This window comes from Octodon degus, unplaced genomic scaffold (assembly GCF_000260255.1).
Source record: "Octodon degus isolate 3935 unplaced genomic scaffold, OctDeg1.0 scaffold00113, whole genome shotgun sequence".
NCBI lineage: Eukaryota > Metazoa > Chordata > Mammalia > Rodentia > Octodontidae > Octodon > Octodon degus.
The window spans coordinates 700,330-714,184 of NW_004524689.1; the positions used below are offsets into that span (position 1 = coordinate 700,330).

Sequence of the window (13,855 nt, forward strand, 5' to 3'; positions counted from 1 at the left end):
AGAAATGAAGACAGCAGGCTGGAGAGATGGCTCAGTAGAATAAGCGCTTGCCTGGCAAGTGCGGGGGCCCGAGTTCGATCCCGGGTTCTGCAAAATAAAAAAAGAAAAAAGAAATGTAGACAGCACAGGGAGCGGCTCTGCCGCCTGAGAACCCGCATCCCCACACCAGGGCCTGCCCGCTTCAGGTCCTTCTGTCCCCAGGGCCCAGCAGCTGCCTTTCCCAGAGGCTGCCCGGACCCCTGGGGACAGGGCTATCCTGGTCCAGCTAGAGGTGGATGCGGCCGTCCTGCAGCCCAGAGCCGGGCCCCGAAGCAGGTCACACTCTCGTGTCTTACGCTCAGAGCTCAGGCCACAACCTCCTGTCCTCACTGTCCCAAAGGGCCTCTGCCCACGGCACTCCTGAGGCACAAATCTTGGGCCCTGTAGATATAGGGGAGGTGAAACGAGAGGTACCTCTCGGATAAGGTCGTGTTCTCTAAAACCGAAGAATGAATTTAGGAACAAATGGAGGTTAAGGGGAAAGAAAGCTTGTGCCCGAGAGGGAAACAGAACCCCCACCCCAGGGTATTCACTTCTATGGAGTAAAACCATGGGGTGAGGCGGGTCTAAGGTGGAGCCTGTGGGAACTCACTTGGGTGGCATCAGGTGGGACAAAGCTATGGTCAGCCAATCAGGTTACAAGCACCACTGCTCAGATAAAATTGCTGAAGTCCAGGACCAAAGGGGGAAGCGAGTCACGTGGCAAGCGGGCACGAATACTGGACAGGGCCTCTTCCTGTTGGGGTTGGGTTAGTGACTCGTTTGGGCTGTTTAAGGTGACTGATAGTTACTTAGAATATCAATCTCTGATGCCATCCCTAGCGAAGCGTGTGGCTGCCTTCGCTTGCTCTTCAGTCTTGAGATCTATCTGTTGCAAGGCTGCAGGGTCACCTTGTCGGCCATACTGTCCTTGGGAGCAAGGCCCGGTCTACCTACATTTCTATCAAATTTAGCTGCTTGCAACGCCGCTGGCCCCAGGTGGGTGTGCAGTACCCTCCCTGATGGCCACCCCCCACTGTCCCTGCTCCCCCTGTGGCATCTTTCCTAGAGCACTGCTCATGTTGGGGCTGGCCTGGGTGGCTGGACACGCTTTTGTCCCCTCCACTGCTAACGTCCAGGCAGAGGACAGCCTGGCCACCGCCCCACCTCCAGCTCCTGCCTGGGCTAGCCGAGGCCACAGAGAGCCTAGGTGGTGGGGCAGGGCCGCCCTGCGCAGTGGCAGGTCTGTGTCCACTTCCTGTGGCTGATGATAAAGCAGTTTTGGGACAGAGGTCAATCAGGTGCAGACTCCGCCCGTGGTCGTGGCCTCCTCCCGCCCTTGGGCGGTGCAGCCTGTGCTTCCACCCTGCTCCTGAAGCTGCTGGACCGCACCTGCCCACCCGTCAGATTCATGGCCTTTTCTCAGCCTGTTCATCGCGAGGCTCCTGTCGAGCAGTGTACTCACAGTGAGGACTGCACTTCAACGGGAAACCTCAGAGGACACTTAGAGCTGATCCTCGGCCGGGAAACGCTCCTAGGATCCCAGCCCTGTGGCAGTCAGCATGACAAGCAGCGCTCAGCCTGGGCATTTTAGGGACTTAGCAAGACCCTGTCTCCAAACAAATAAAAAGGGTTAGGGAGGTAAGGCAGTGAGAAGGTGCGGGGTTCAGGAAGAACAGTGGAAGTGGCCTGTGTGTCTTCCTGCACATTGCTCTGTCTTGTCTGCGTTTCTGCCTCCCCACGTCTGTCTGTGCCCCGTCTCTACCCACTGTCACCTCTCCTGGTGCCTCTGTGGAGAGATGGGCACTGGATCTTCTGGCCAGGGAGGCCAGGGCTGTCAGCATGAGCCATGTTCTCCTCTGTGGGTCCCCGAGCCCCTGTGGACCTCACTCTGGAGGGCAGAAGCATTCCTCTCGGGGCCTCTGCCCTGGTGTGGAGGCTTCGGAGCAGTCCCAGACAGGCTCCTACAAGGCAGCCTCAGTTTACCCAAGGGACTTCCCATCTCTGAAGGCTGCCTAAGCTCTGGCCTGAGTCTTTCTGAGACAGAATATGGTGGAAGTGGCTGGACTTGTTCCCTGGGTGCCTGGCCTCGGTCACCACCACACCCCTCAGCCTGGCCAGAGAAGGGCCCGCCAGGCCAGGCCAGTTTGGGGCAGTGCAGGGGCCCTACTGCTGGTGCTTCGGGCCAGAGGTTTCGTGAGTCAATGCTGACAATGAGCTGTGGGGACTCTAGCCACAGCTGTGTCCCCAAGGGCAGGTCAAGGGTGCTACCGATTTCACTAGACTGAATCCTGGTGTGGACTCCGACCTGGCGGTCCCTCTAGCCCAGCCCTCTGCACAGCTGGCCATGAGTCCTGGACTTTCAGGGGTTGTGGGCCCTGGGCGGGACCAGGTCAGTGGCCCAGCACCAGGCTCCACATGGGGTCAGGTCTGGGGTGACTCTGCTTCCCACCCATAGGAAGCCTGGGGACACGTGATCAGCCATCCGCTCTCCAAGCAGTCAGCAGCAGCCCAGGTCCTGGTGGCACTGATGTAGTGCTACTGGCCATCACGTGTGGTCACTGAGGGTGCCAGCGCCCAGCCAGGCTGAAGGCAGGAGTAGGCAGACTGGGCCCCGTGGTGCTGGGGCCTGGTGGGCTGTGGCAGTGAGGGCATGACCGTGAGTCACCCTGGCATCCCTTGCTTGTGTACGTGTGTGGCACTCAGAGCTCCCCAGTTATGTGGCAGGTGGTAGTTACTGTCCCCACAGCCGTGGCTCAGGAGGTGTGGGGCAACCTAGCCTCTGAGCCTGACTCTGCTCTAGAAGGGTCAGCCCCAGCTCCTGGGCCCTGTGCAGGGTTCTTCTGGGGCCAGACACCCCCCCCTCCAGGGAGAGCTGAGGGTGCAAGCCAGTGAGGGCAGTTGAGAAAACAGACCTTCAACTTTTTTTTTACAAGTCTGTTTATTGAAAGGATCTGAAAATAGTAATAAGGCTTTCAGCAACAATTAACAAATTTCCAAGATATTAACAGTATGAAACATTAAGAATTTACTTCAAAAGGCCAAGTATTCTCATGCAGCCCAGGAGCTGATGAGGACAGCTTGGTCATCACCTGCTGTCTACACCAGGAACACGAGCCCTGAGGACAGCCCAACCACTGGGTCCTCATGCCACGCTGGGAGGCGGGACCCAGGGCCTCCTGAGTGCTGGGCAAGCGGTCACCGCTGAGCCACGTCCCCAGCCCTTTTCTCATTTTGAGACAGGGTCTCACTGATGGGCATGGGCAGGCCTTGAACTTGTGCTCCTCCTGCCCCAGCTGCCGGAGTAGCTGGGCGCACACCTGGCAAGGAGCCCCGCAGAACAAAGTGCTCAGGCTCTGCCTGCAGGGGCACCTCAGGGTGGGCCGGGAGCTCACCAGTGTGACGCTCCCAAAGGAAGCACAGGGCCCCTCCTCCTCCTGTTGCCCCCAGGGCCCACGCAGCTGGCCCCGGGGTCTGCACAGGGCCCCACCCCTGAAGCGCTGCCTCCTGGACACAGGGTAAAGGGACCCAGGATGGAATGGCCCGCCTGCCTGCCTCACAAAGCATGTACAAGACAATATGTACTTAGCGCTTCAGCAGGTGTGAAAGAGCGCCACGGAGGGCACACGGGACTTAGGACATCCCCAGGAGCTGCCACCGCCACTGCTGCCTGGTGGAAGGAAATGTGGGGTCCAGTGGCCCTGCCAGGCCACAGCGAGGCCAGAGCCCCCAAGGGTTGAGGGGACAGGTTACAGGCCCAGGGGAGAGCACTGCCACTAAAGGAGGATTTGGGGCTGAGACATTTATTTTGACCTCAAGGGACAGATCAATTCATCCTGGCGCCTGGACTCAACAGACTGACTGGAAAGGGCCTGGCTGGCTCGGGGGGCTCCCTGCCCATGCTCACTTTGCTTCTTCAGAAATGTAAAAAGTCAAATTTAAAAATGTTAAAAAGCTGATCTGATTGCAAAAGGTGGACCCAGGCCGGTGGTGCTCCTGCCCCAGCAGCAGACGCGGTGTATCTAGCCCTCCTCCTGCTCTGGCTCCTGCTTCTCAGCCGCCACCTCCTCCTCCTCCTCCTCCTCCTTGAAGTGGGCTTGCTTCTTTCTCACATTCCAGTGCAGACACTGTGCCAGGCTCTCAAACCAGTCACTCACGGGATTGCGGACGCAGATGGAGGGGAGCGGGTAGCAGGAGGTAGTGATGGTGATGCTGCAGAGAAGCAGAGGCAGTGAGCCTGCCCCGCCCTGCAGGAGGCCACCCGCCCCCACTCGCCTGACCCATCGCAGCAGGGCCCAGGTGGGCTGGGCAAGGCCAAGGCCCACCCGGCTACCGCCAGCCCCGCAAAGGCTGCCTATACGCACAGCCAGCCCAGGGGCGGGGGAACCAGGAGGTAGGGACGCTGAGGCCCTTGGCCCTGTTGCCCAAGACCCTGGGGACCTCCACCACCCCACACCGCCACCTGGCTCAGCACACCTGTCTCCGTGGCGGATTTCCTGCCGCTTCCGCCCGTCCAGCGACACCCAGGCAGTGTTCCTAGCTTCTGGTGAGAGCATGATCTGAAGGGCCAAGTGGGGACAAGGCGGGCTCAGGCAGGGAGGGCACTTGGGAAAGAGCCAGGCGCCCAGCAGTGAGGTGGCCCTGTCTACCAGCGCTCACGCCAGGACCCGGAGAGCTCAGGGGCTGGGAGGCCTGGCAGGGGTTTCCTGTCACCTGTGCCCTGCATGCCCACCCCCACCCCCCAGCAGCTGAGGAGCCTGTAAGCAGCTGGCAGCCAACTAGGTCCCAGGACTGGGACAGATGTGCGGAACTCGAGGCTGACCATGCAGGGCACGCCCAGGGTGCTGTGGAGCTGGCGGCTATGGGTCAGTCTGTGGCAGGCACCCGGTGACGCAGTGGAAGAGGAGTGGGGCCGACTCTGACCTTCAGCTCTACCCCTGCGGGGACCACGATGGGCCGGAAGGATAGCGAGTGGGGGCAGATGGGTGTGATCATGATGGCTGGCACGTTGGGGTGGATCATGGAGGCGCCGGCTGCAGCCGCATACGCCGTGCTGCCAGTCGGGGTGGAGACGATCACTCCTGACGGGCAAGAGGCAGGCGTGAGGCATTCCTCCCAGCCTGCCAGACGCACAGCCCAGGCAGCACCGGCCTTACCATCACCCTGCACAGTGGTGATGAGGTGACCATCCAGATAGACATCCACGTTGGACAGGTACGAGGAAGGGCCCCTGTCAATCACCACCTCGTTCAGGACCTAGAGGGGACAGCGCTCAGAGGGGGTGGTGGGGAAGGTCCTGGGAGGGCACAGGTGGGCCCCCAGGGCACGCAGACCTGGTACTGCAGGGCCTGCTTCCCACCCTCAAGCTGAGGCCGGGGGAGCCCGTTCTCGCTGAGTCCATTGTGCTCCGCCAACTTCTTGCCACGGGGCTCCTTCACTATCTTGACCTTTAGCCGGCTCCGGAGCACAACAGCAGCATTCCCTGCAGGCCAGAGGGAGTTGTGGGGCACAGGCATGGGTCCCCGTGGGTCCTCAGTCACCGGGCCCCCGCCCCACAACTCCGTAAGCTGTTCCCAACAGTGAGGAGAACTAGGCTGCCTTTGCTGCACCCCAGGGTCACTCCAGCCCAGCCCTCCTGTTGGTGAGATGGTGTCAAGCAACCAAGACTTTAGAAATACCTTCATGTCTTTGATTTTTTCTTTTGAGACAGGAGCTCACTAGCCTTGAACTCACTCTGCAGCCCAGGCTGGCCCTGAACTTGTGATCCTCCTGCCTGTCTCCCCAGTGCTAGGATGACAGCTACCCCAGCCAGCAGATAGCCCTCAGTCTTGAAACTTGCAAAAAGCTGCCGTACACATTGTTAACAACGTGGTCACAAATGCCAATCAGAGCAAGCAGAGAGAGGCCCACACCAGGACCATGGGCTCTGAACCCGAACGCACCTTTGATCACCTGGGTCAGCTGTGACTGGAAGCTCTCGAAGGTGAACGGGGTCAGGAAGCCCAGGGAGCCCAGGTGGAAGGCCATGACAGGAGGCACGCTGCCCTGCAGGTGGGGATGGTCAGCCGGGGTCTGCGTGGCCACATGGAGGCCCCATGCTCTTCACAGCAGCAGATCCCGGGTGAGCACCGCCCTGCAGACTTGGCTGTGGGGGCTGTGTACACACAGGGGCAATTTGGGGGACAAGTGGGCCCAGAGGTGCAAGGCGCCTTGACGGGATGATGCTCTGGGCTTGGGACACTGGAAGTAGGATCCTGGGTGTGGAGGTGTCCCAGGACCCAGAGGGCAGTAGCTACTGGGAGCCCTAGGGCCAGGGTGTCTCAGAGGAGAGACTGTGGAGAACAGAACAGGAAGGAAGTACGCCTGCTGCCCAGAGCAGGCTGCCTCACCTGGAACAGAGAGGAGGCATACAGCAGGGTCCCGTCCCCACCCAGGCAGATGATGAAGTCTATCTGGTTGGAAATGTCGTCATAATCTATATGGGAAACCAACAGCGCGTTGTTGAGGAGCCAGAGCTCCCGGGGCACTGACCCTGGGCAGCGAGGGGCTTACCTTCCCGGAACGTGCAGAACTTCTTCTTTACTGGTCCAAAGTTGTCATCGCTCGCGATGGCAGGGTCCTCCAGCACCTTCTTCTCCACGTACACAATCATGTCATTCTCCTGTAGGCAGAGGTGCTGAGCATGGCTGCCGGCACCCTGTAGCCTCAAGTGGGTCCCCAAGGCTGGCATGCTGCCATGTGATCTGCCACCCCAGCACCAGAGGCTGGTGTGGGCCACTGGCGTTGGAACAGGTGGGCGGGGGAGGAGCCCAGGGGTGGGCCCTGGTGGCCTTAGGAGAGACCAGAAGACGCAGTGCTGTCTCTTGCCCTGGTGCCCTGTCAGCAAGGAGGGCCATCTCATCCCCACAGGACTGTGGCAGGAAAAACTGTCAGCCGGGTCATCTCCAGAGCCAGGTGCCAAAACGGCACCTTTCAGTTAAGACTTCCTCAGTCTAGGGAGCTGCGCCCTGCACCTGAGGGCCCACACTCCTCCTAAGCCCACCCGAAGGGTCCCCTGCCTGGTGCCCTCAGGAGGGGTTTTCAGGACGTGCTGGGCTGGCTGCTGTGCGTGCTCCTGGCAGGCGTCTTTCGGTCTGCGCACAATACTTCCTGGCTGCTGTGCGCGAGGAGCCCACCCTCTACCTCGCTGCTCCTGCTCTGGAGCTGCAGACTAGGAAGGCAGCCCTAGAAAATGCACTGAAGGGAACCCCCTTCCTTTTGCTTGTGGCTGCCAGGTTTGGCAGGGTGGCACAAAGCTGACATCACTATAACTGTCAGACGGTTCTAAAAGGGGGCATCTAGGCGGCGTGCAGGTCATCTCAGGATGCATGCACCCGCCTGTCCCCATGCGGTGCCCACGTGTGGCGTTCCGTCAGAGGTCCCGAGCCCTGCTCTAGGAACTGAGAACCAGGCCTTGCACGCCGCCTGGGCACGCCTAGCTCACCTCCATGAGGTACACACAGAGCTCCTTGAAGGGCTGCAGCAGGCTGGCATCTCGAATCTTCTTGATGACAAGCACACTCTTTGGGGACTTGTTCCACGTCAACCGCTGGCTCGCAGGGTCCTGGATGTGCCTGCGAGAGGGAGGGCAGATGGCACCATGGCCCTCCTTCCCTAGAGGAAGGGCTCTGACTTGGAGGAGGAAATCCTCGATGCGAACAGCCATCCTGCAGTCTGGCGCCAACAGACTTGGGGGACCCCGCCCGCACCGCCAATCACTGTGCCCAATACCTGCCTCCAGGCCTGCACACGCCCGCCTTCGATCCCATACTGCCTGAACCCCTTCAGAGCCTGGAGGAGAAGCCAGGCAGCCCAGGGCCAGGGGGACGGTTGCGGGCCCAGGGCCTGAGGAGACAACCCCACCTTGAGAGCCAGTGTGGGAACTTAGGTGAGCCTTGAGTTTTCCAGTAGGAACCCCAGGCTTAAGAGGGAGCAGCAGTCCTGCAAGTGCGAGCCTCCCGTCTCTGAGGCCCGTGGGGTCACAAGCACTGCACCTGCTCAGGCCCCTCAGACCCAGGAGCAGCTGTGCACGGGCACCAGCAGCCGGTAGGGTGTTTCGCCCAAGGCCAGGGCCCAGCCAGTTGGGATTCTTGTTACTTGGAGTGCCAGGACACCTGCAGAATGTGGACAGCACTCTGCTCAGCCATGAGCCGTGCCTGTCCTGTGCCGCTGTCCCAGGACCTCACTCTGCGCAGACCCAGCCCCTGGCACGCTTTGAGCACGGCGCCAGCAGCAGAAAGCATGCTCTTCCTGGCCCAAGCCGAGAGGCTGCCGCAGCACTGCCTGCCGGCAGCAAGTGCCTGCCCTGCCCTGCCACGCCGCCCGGCCACACACGGCACACTCACGCTTTCCAGGCTCTCTTGGGAGCCCAGGGGCCACCCATGGCACCCTCACCGCCTCCCTTCGTCTGGCCACTCACGCTGCTCCCAAGGCGGCCTCCACTCTGAGGAGAAGGCCACGGCTACAACACCCCGGCCGCGCCACAAAGGAGGCCAGAGGGTCACACCGCCCTGCCCCGCCAGCGTGCGCCCAATCCTGCATCTACACTGGAGCCTGCGCCCTCGGACTAGAAGCAAGCACGCTTATCAGGCTTGTCAAAGGTCTTACAAAAGCTGACGTCCTTACTTATGAAAATCAAAACAGTTTTCTTACTGTGCACATGACCCTTCTGCCCAACTGCCTACTTAATAAGACAGGAAGAGAGAGAAATACCAGGATAACTGAGAGCAGAGTCACCCCACTCCAGCTGCCCGGCGGGGCCTGCAGAACTGGAACCTGCAGGCCCACCCATGGGAGGGAACCTGGGGCCACCAGGTGAAAGGGTGTCAGGTGAAAGGTGTGCACTCCTTGAACCCTCCTGGGCTGCGGCCTCCAGGAGGCAGTGTGGGCGGCCACTGGTGGGCCTGCCCAGCCTGGCTGCTCAAGGAAGAGACTCTGTCAGCCCTGGGGCTCTGCAGGCCTCAGCATCTTCCCACACAGACCAGGCCAGGCCCCACCACAAACCAGTTCCTCAACTTCCTGCTGGGTCACCTGCACAAGGCACACAGGGAAGTGGGTGTGGTGTGGTCCAGGGCCCCAGCCCACAGGGGACAGCTGTGAGGGAGCCCGGGAGCCATGTGACCTGACAGGTGATGGCAGTGACACACATCCAGCCAGCAGAAGCACGGGGTCAGATTCCTACAGCTCATCCTCCCGCCCCTCTTTCTTGGGGGTATTGGGGTAAACGGAGGGTTAGCTCCACACACAGCCCACCTGGCCACAGGCTGTTGGAATGGACAGGGCTGGATCAGAGTTCTGTCTCCAGGGTACACACTGATGTGGGAGAGGGCGGGAGGTTCTTGGCTGGGAACATGCGGGCTGCCAGCCGAGGAATGGCTAGGGAGCTTCATTGTACCTGGCACGGGAGCACCTAGCCCCAGCCATAGCCAAGAGCCAGAGACCTATGCCTGACAGTAACCCTGTGCCTAGCCACAGGAGCTGAGGGTAACGGGGTGGGAGGCAAGTGAGCTGCAGGTGGTCGGCGGCTGGTGGTTGGGCGAGGAGAGTCACCAGGAGGTGGTGGGCTGCAGAGGCTCTGGGGCAGGGGCAGGGGCAGGGTGACTGTGGGAGCTGGGTTTGGACACACAAATGAAGAAGCAAGGTCCAGGCTCATCCCTGCTGGCCTCACTGGGCAGCAGTCCCTGCAAGTCACAATGCGTGCACCCACGGGTGCGAAAGGCCCCGTGTGAATTACTAACACAGCCCAGTCTCACAGGACCACCTCCACGGCAGGTTCTCTGTGTGCCACACCATGCTGCCCTTCAGCATGCAGGGCGAGCTGCCCACACTCCTGACCTGGCCAGCATGTTCAGTGAGCAGCACACCAGTGCCTGAGAAGGGCTGTAGGGGGGCCACTGTCACGTGACCTGCTTGTGCGCAGGGGACCTGGATGGTGCAGATCTCCCTGGAGCTGTGCAGCCAGAGGCGGGGAGAGAATTCCAAATTTGCAAACAGAAGCCGGAACACTAGATTATCTTAGTGGATTCCCCATGAAATCCCAGCAATGTCACGCCACCGTGTACAACAAGGGACGCTCGAGCCGTCATCCTCCCAGATCTGCAGAGAGCACTGGCCAGACAGGTGGTCAGTGACGCCAGCGCTGGCTCTGACGCAGCTCCTCTCCCAGTGCCATCAAGGCTGAAGGAGCGTGCTGCACACCAAGATGAAAACCAAGAGCGCGGAGCACCTTTCAAACAGGTAAGAACAGGCCAGCTAATGCCTGTGCTGGGGACAACCGAGAGAAGCCCACGTGTCCCGTACCAGCCCAGTTCCTGTGGTCAGAAACAGAGCAGCCCCATCTCTCACCGGGGCCACTCAGCTGGCAGGCCCAGACCCAGGCCCACGAACTTGGCATGATCCCCACCCTGGGCACCTAGTGGCCAAGGGTGCAGGTCATCTGCCCTCCATTTTCCCAAACCGCTGGAGAAGCTTGCAGCATGGTCCCCTCGTAGCACCCCAAAGCTGAGGGACTGGGGAAAGTGCCTCAGAGTGCCTGGCAGCAGTGACTCAGCCTCCAAGACCCCACCCCGCCCACCCCCAGGACACTTACATGATGGTCTGAGGGTTCTGCAGCACGCAGGCCTTTGGTCCAAACGTGGTCACTGGGCACGGCCCATGGAGAGAGCGCGTCCTCCTGTGGGGCACAGCGGAGCTACTGTCAGGTGAGGGATGGGGGCAATGACACACGTAGGTCTGGGAGCAGGGTGACTGGAACAGCACCAGCTCTGACTCCCACAGAGCCTCCCTGGCTCAGGGGCTCCCCAGTGTCCATGCACAATGGGACATATACCGAAAGAACACCAGCCCCAAACCAAAGGGCTGCTGGCCCAGCCTGGTAGCCTGCATCCTGTAGAATGTGGTTGAAGGACTTTGTGCCCACGGTTTGTCTGAGGCCTTGGACATCACTCCTACATCATTCAGATTAAAATTCTCCAGGAAATGTTCACTCTGATTACAGCCCAACTTTTGCAAGAACCGCCGAATGGCTCGGCCAGCTGCAGATGTGGAGCTGTGCAGCTGGCCTGCAGCCAGGGGCACAGTGGCTCTGGGACGGCCCGGCTGGCTCACAGCTCCGCAAGCCACACTGAGGCTCACGCTGCCAGCACCCAAGGATCTGCCAGCCCACTTGCTCTCAGGCTCTGCGCCATCTCTCCTGCCCTGTGTCCAGAGGGCTCTCCAGCTTGGAGGGCTCTTGAGGGCTGGAGTGTAGTCTGGGTTGTAGGGCCACAAGCACCAGGTCACATCATGCAGGGGCTGTGGGCTTTCTTGGACAAGCACACACTAGATCAACTCCAGTCTCACACACATCATGAGAAAAATGTTACAAAAGAAGAACTTCCTACTGAAGCCCTGGGGCCAGGAATAGCAGTGAGGGCACACTCGTCTCCACCCCTCAGGCCACCACGCTGACCTCAGACACCCCCCAGGCTCAGTGTCCTGGAGAGCAGAAGTGGTGCTGTGGCAGAATCCACAGAAACACAAAACCCCAAACCCGAGGAAACAGTTCTGCCAGGAGTCAGAGTGACACAAGCAGGCAAGGCTCCAGAGGCATGCACCAGGCGCAGTGCTGGCCACGCGGCTCTGCTGCACCGCCCTTGCTGGCGGGAATCTTCACAGCAGCCAAGAGTCCCTCGGGTTCTGAGAACACAGGGTGGCCAGCTCTGCCTGGTGGTGGCTCTGAGACGCCCGTCTGTGGCCGTCTGTTGGCCTCGGTCCCCTCGCAACGTGGCTGCTCTGTCTGGCACCGCTGACGCTCTGGAGGTTCACCGCCACTGCCCTGGAGCCTTGCTTCTCACCCTGGTTCACAACGACATGAAAGCTGCACACTGTTGGGGTCTAAGGAACACCTGACACACGCAGACACAGCAGAAAGCTTAAATCAAGTTAAAAGCTCATCTCCTCAGACACTGATCAATTCCTGCCAGCTTTCCCAGCCCTTCCTTCCAGGCATCTGTCATTTTTAGCACGCAGCCATTGTCCAGTGACCATCCTGAGAAACTGGACCTTGCTCCTGCTGAGCTGTACCTCAATGCCAGGAACTCGTGCTTTTCAAAACTGTTTTCACCAAAAATCCTCTTCCACTTTACAAATATAACTTGTTCTGGAGGCAACACTGCAAGTTTCCATCTGACACTCATCACATTTAACATCACCATTGGCAAGAGTGACACCCCGAGAGCCACCAGAGCCATCAGAGCCACATGCTGTCAGGTGACTTTCCTGAGGCCAGGGCCACTGATGGGTGACCCTGGGCAACTGCAAGAGGGGCCAGCCGGCAGTCAGGTGTCAGGTGCACGGCCGTGCATGAAGCTGGGCAGCCCAGGGCCAGGCTGAGCTCTTGCCCACCACCAGCCCACACCCCAAACGCACAGGGATCCTTCTGTCCTCAGCAGATCCCACCCTGAGCCAGTGTGGGCTCAGGTGGATGGGTCTGTGCTGGCCCAAGGCATGGGGCGTGGGGCAGCACGCCGGGACCAGCCCCTGGAGGGTGCAGCAGGATTAATACAAGCCCAGCCTGGGCTATGGCGTGAGCCTATCCTCCAAAATAAAACACAGCTTCCAACTCCTACAGGAGCCCCAGACATGGCGTGGCCCTGCAGATGGCACCCAGCCCACCTCCGGACTGGACACATGGGGACGAACGGCGCCCACCTGAACTCCTTGGTGCTGCCCAGGGCAGGCGAGGCCGACAGGCTCCGGGCCTTGGCCCGGCCCCGGACCGAGTGTCTGCAGCTCCAGCTCCCTTCCCCTCGGCACGCAGGGCAGCCGTACGCGGCTGAGTCCGGGCCCAGCTCCTTGCTCACGTTCACCTTCTCCTGCTCCATTTCCACAGGCGGTGGCTGAGGACCTCCACTAGAGACACTGACGCCTTGATGTATCGAGAGAAAGAAATCAGCGCCACAAAACAGTCGGGCATAGACCACCGCCGCAGCTCCCCAGCCACACACCCACCAGACCGGGGAAACAGCCAAAATTCAGTCCAGCGAACTGCTCGGCAAACAAGCTGTTCCCACCCCAAAGGGAAGCGCAGCACTCAGATTCCACCCCGGGCTTTGGCATGAGTCTAGAGAGCGAAAAGTCAGAGTAAGGACAGACCTAAGGGGGAGGTGTGCACGGCCATCCAGGCTGGGACAGGCCCGCGGGGTGGCAGGTGTGGCGCAGAAGGCACACTGGGGACATGCACCTCTGCCAGTGCTTCAGCCCAGAAAGTGGAAGCCAGACCTGCGCTGGCCTCCTGAGCCTGCATGTGTGTGACTCAGTCGGCCCAGCGCCACCGTGGAGAGCACCAGCTACGCTATTCAAGTCTCAGGGAGGACTGCAGGCCGGGCATGGTGGCGCATACCAGGAATCCCAGAATTTGAGAGACTGAGGCAGGAGACCAGCTGTGTGTTCAAAAAAAAAAAAGACTGCAAGTCCCAGTGAGGAAGCCACAGAGCCTCGAGACTGGTCTATGACACACAAAGCCAGGCAGACCAAAGTCAAACAAAGAAAATCACCCCGACCTGAGTTCTGGAACCTTCTCCCAAGCGGGACACGGGTCAGACAGTAAGCCTCAGGTGGAAATGAGGACGCCCTCCCTCGTGGGGCCTAGTGGGTGGGCACAGAGCACCAACTGGGCAGGCAAAATACAAAGCGGAAGACCACGAGCAGTCCTGAGCCAAGCATTCGCTCAAAGTTGCAACAGGAATAAAATGAGCCTGAGAGAAGCAGAAGTCACGGAAAGTGATGCCTTCTTTTTCTTCTTTGTCACAAGGTCTCA

The 13,855-nt window shown here is 60.1% G+C and overlaps 1 protein-coding gene across 1 annotated transcript; it reads right to left on the reverse strand.

The window, feature by feature from the left end:
- Positions 1 to 2,948: 2,948 nt before the first annotated feature.
- On the reverse strand, positions 2,949 to 13,357 carry Nadk (NAD kinase). Its single transcript, XM_023699455.1, has 12 exons — positions 13,318 to 13,357; positions 12,748 to 12,964; positions 10,646 to 10,729; positions 7,502 to 7,631; positions 6,571 to 6,679; positions 6,408 to 6,493; positions 5,961 to 6,063; positions 5,352 to 5,500; positions 5,175 to 5,274; positions 4,942 to 5,099; positions 4,495 to 4,577; positions 2,949 to 4,230 (listed from the first exon to the last, which is right to left on the reverse strand). Exons 1-12 carry the CDS (start codon positions 13,340 to 13,342, stop codon positions 4,041 to 4,043), a joined length of 1,434 nt encoding a protein of 477 aa, XP_023555223.1. The 5' UTR covers positions 13,343 to 13,357; the 3' UTR covers positions 2,949 to 4,040.
- Between the last annotated feature and the right edge of the window lie 498 nt (positions 13,358 to 13,855).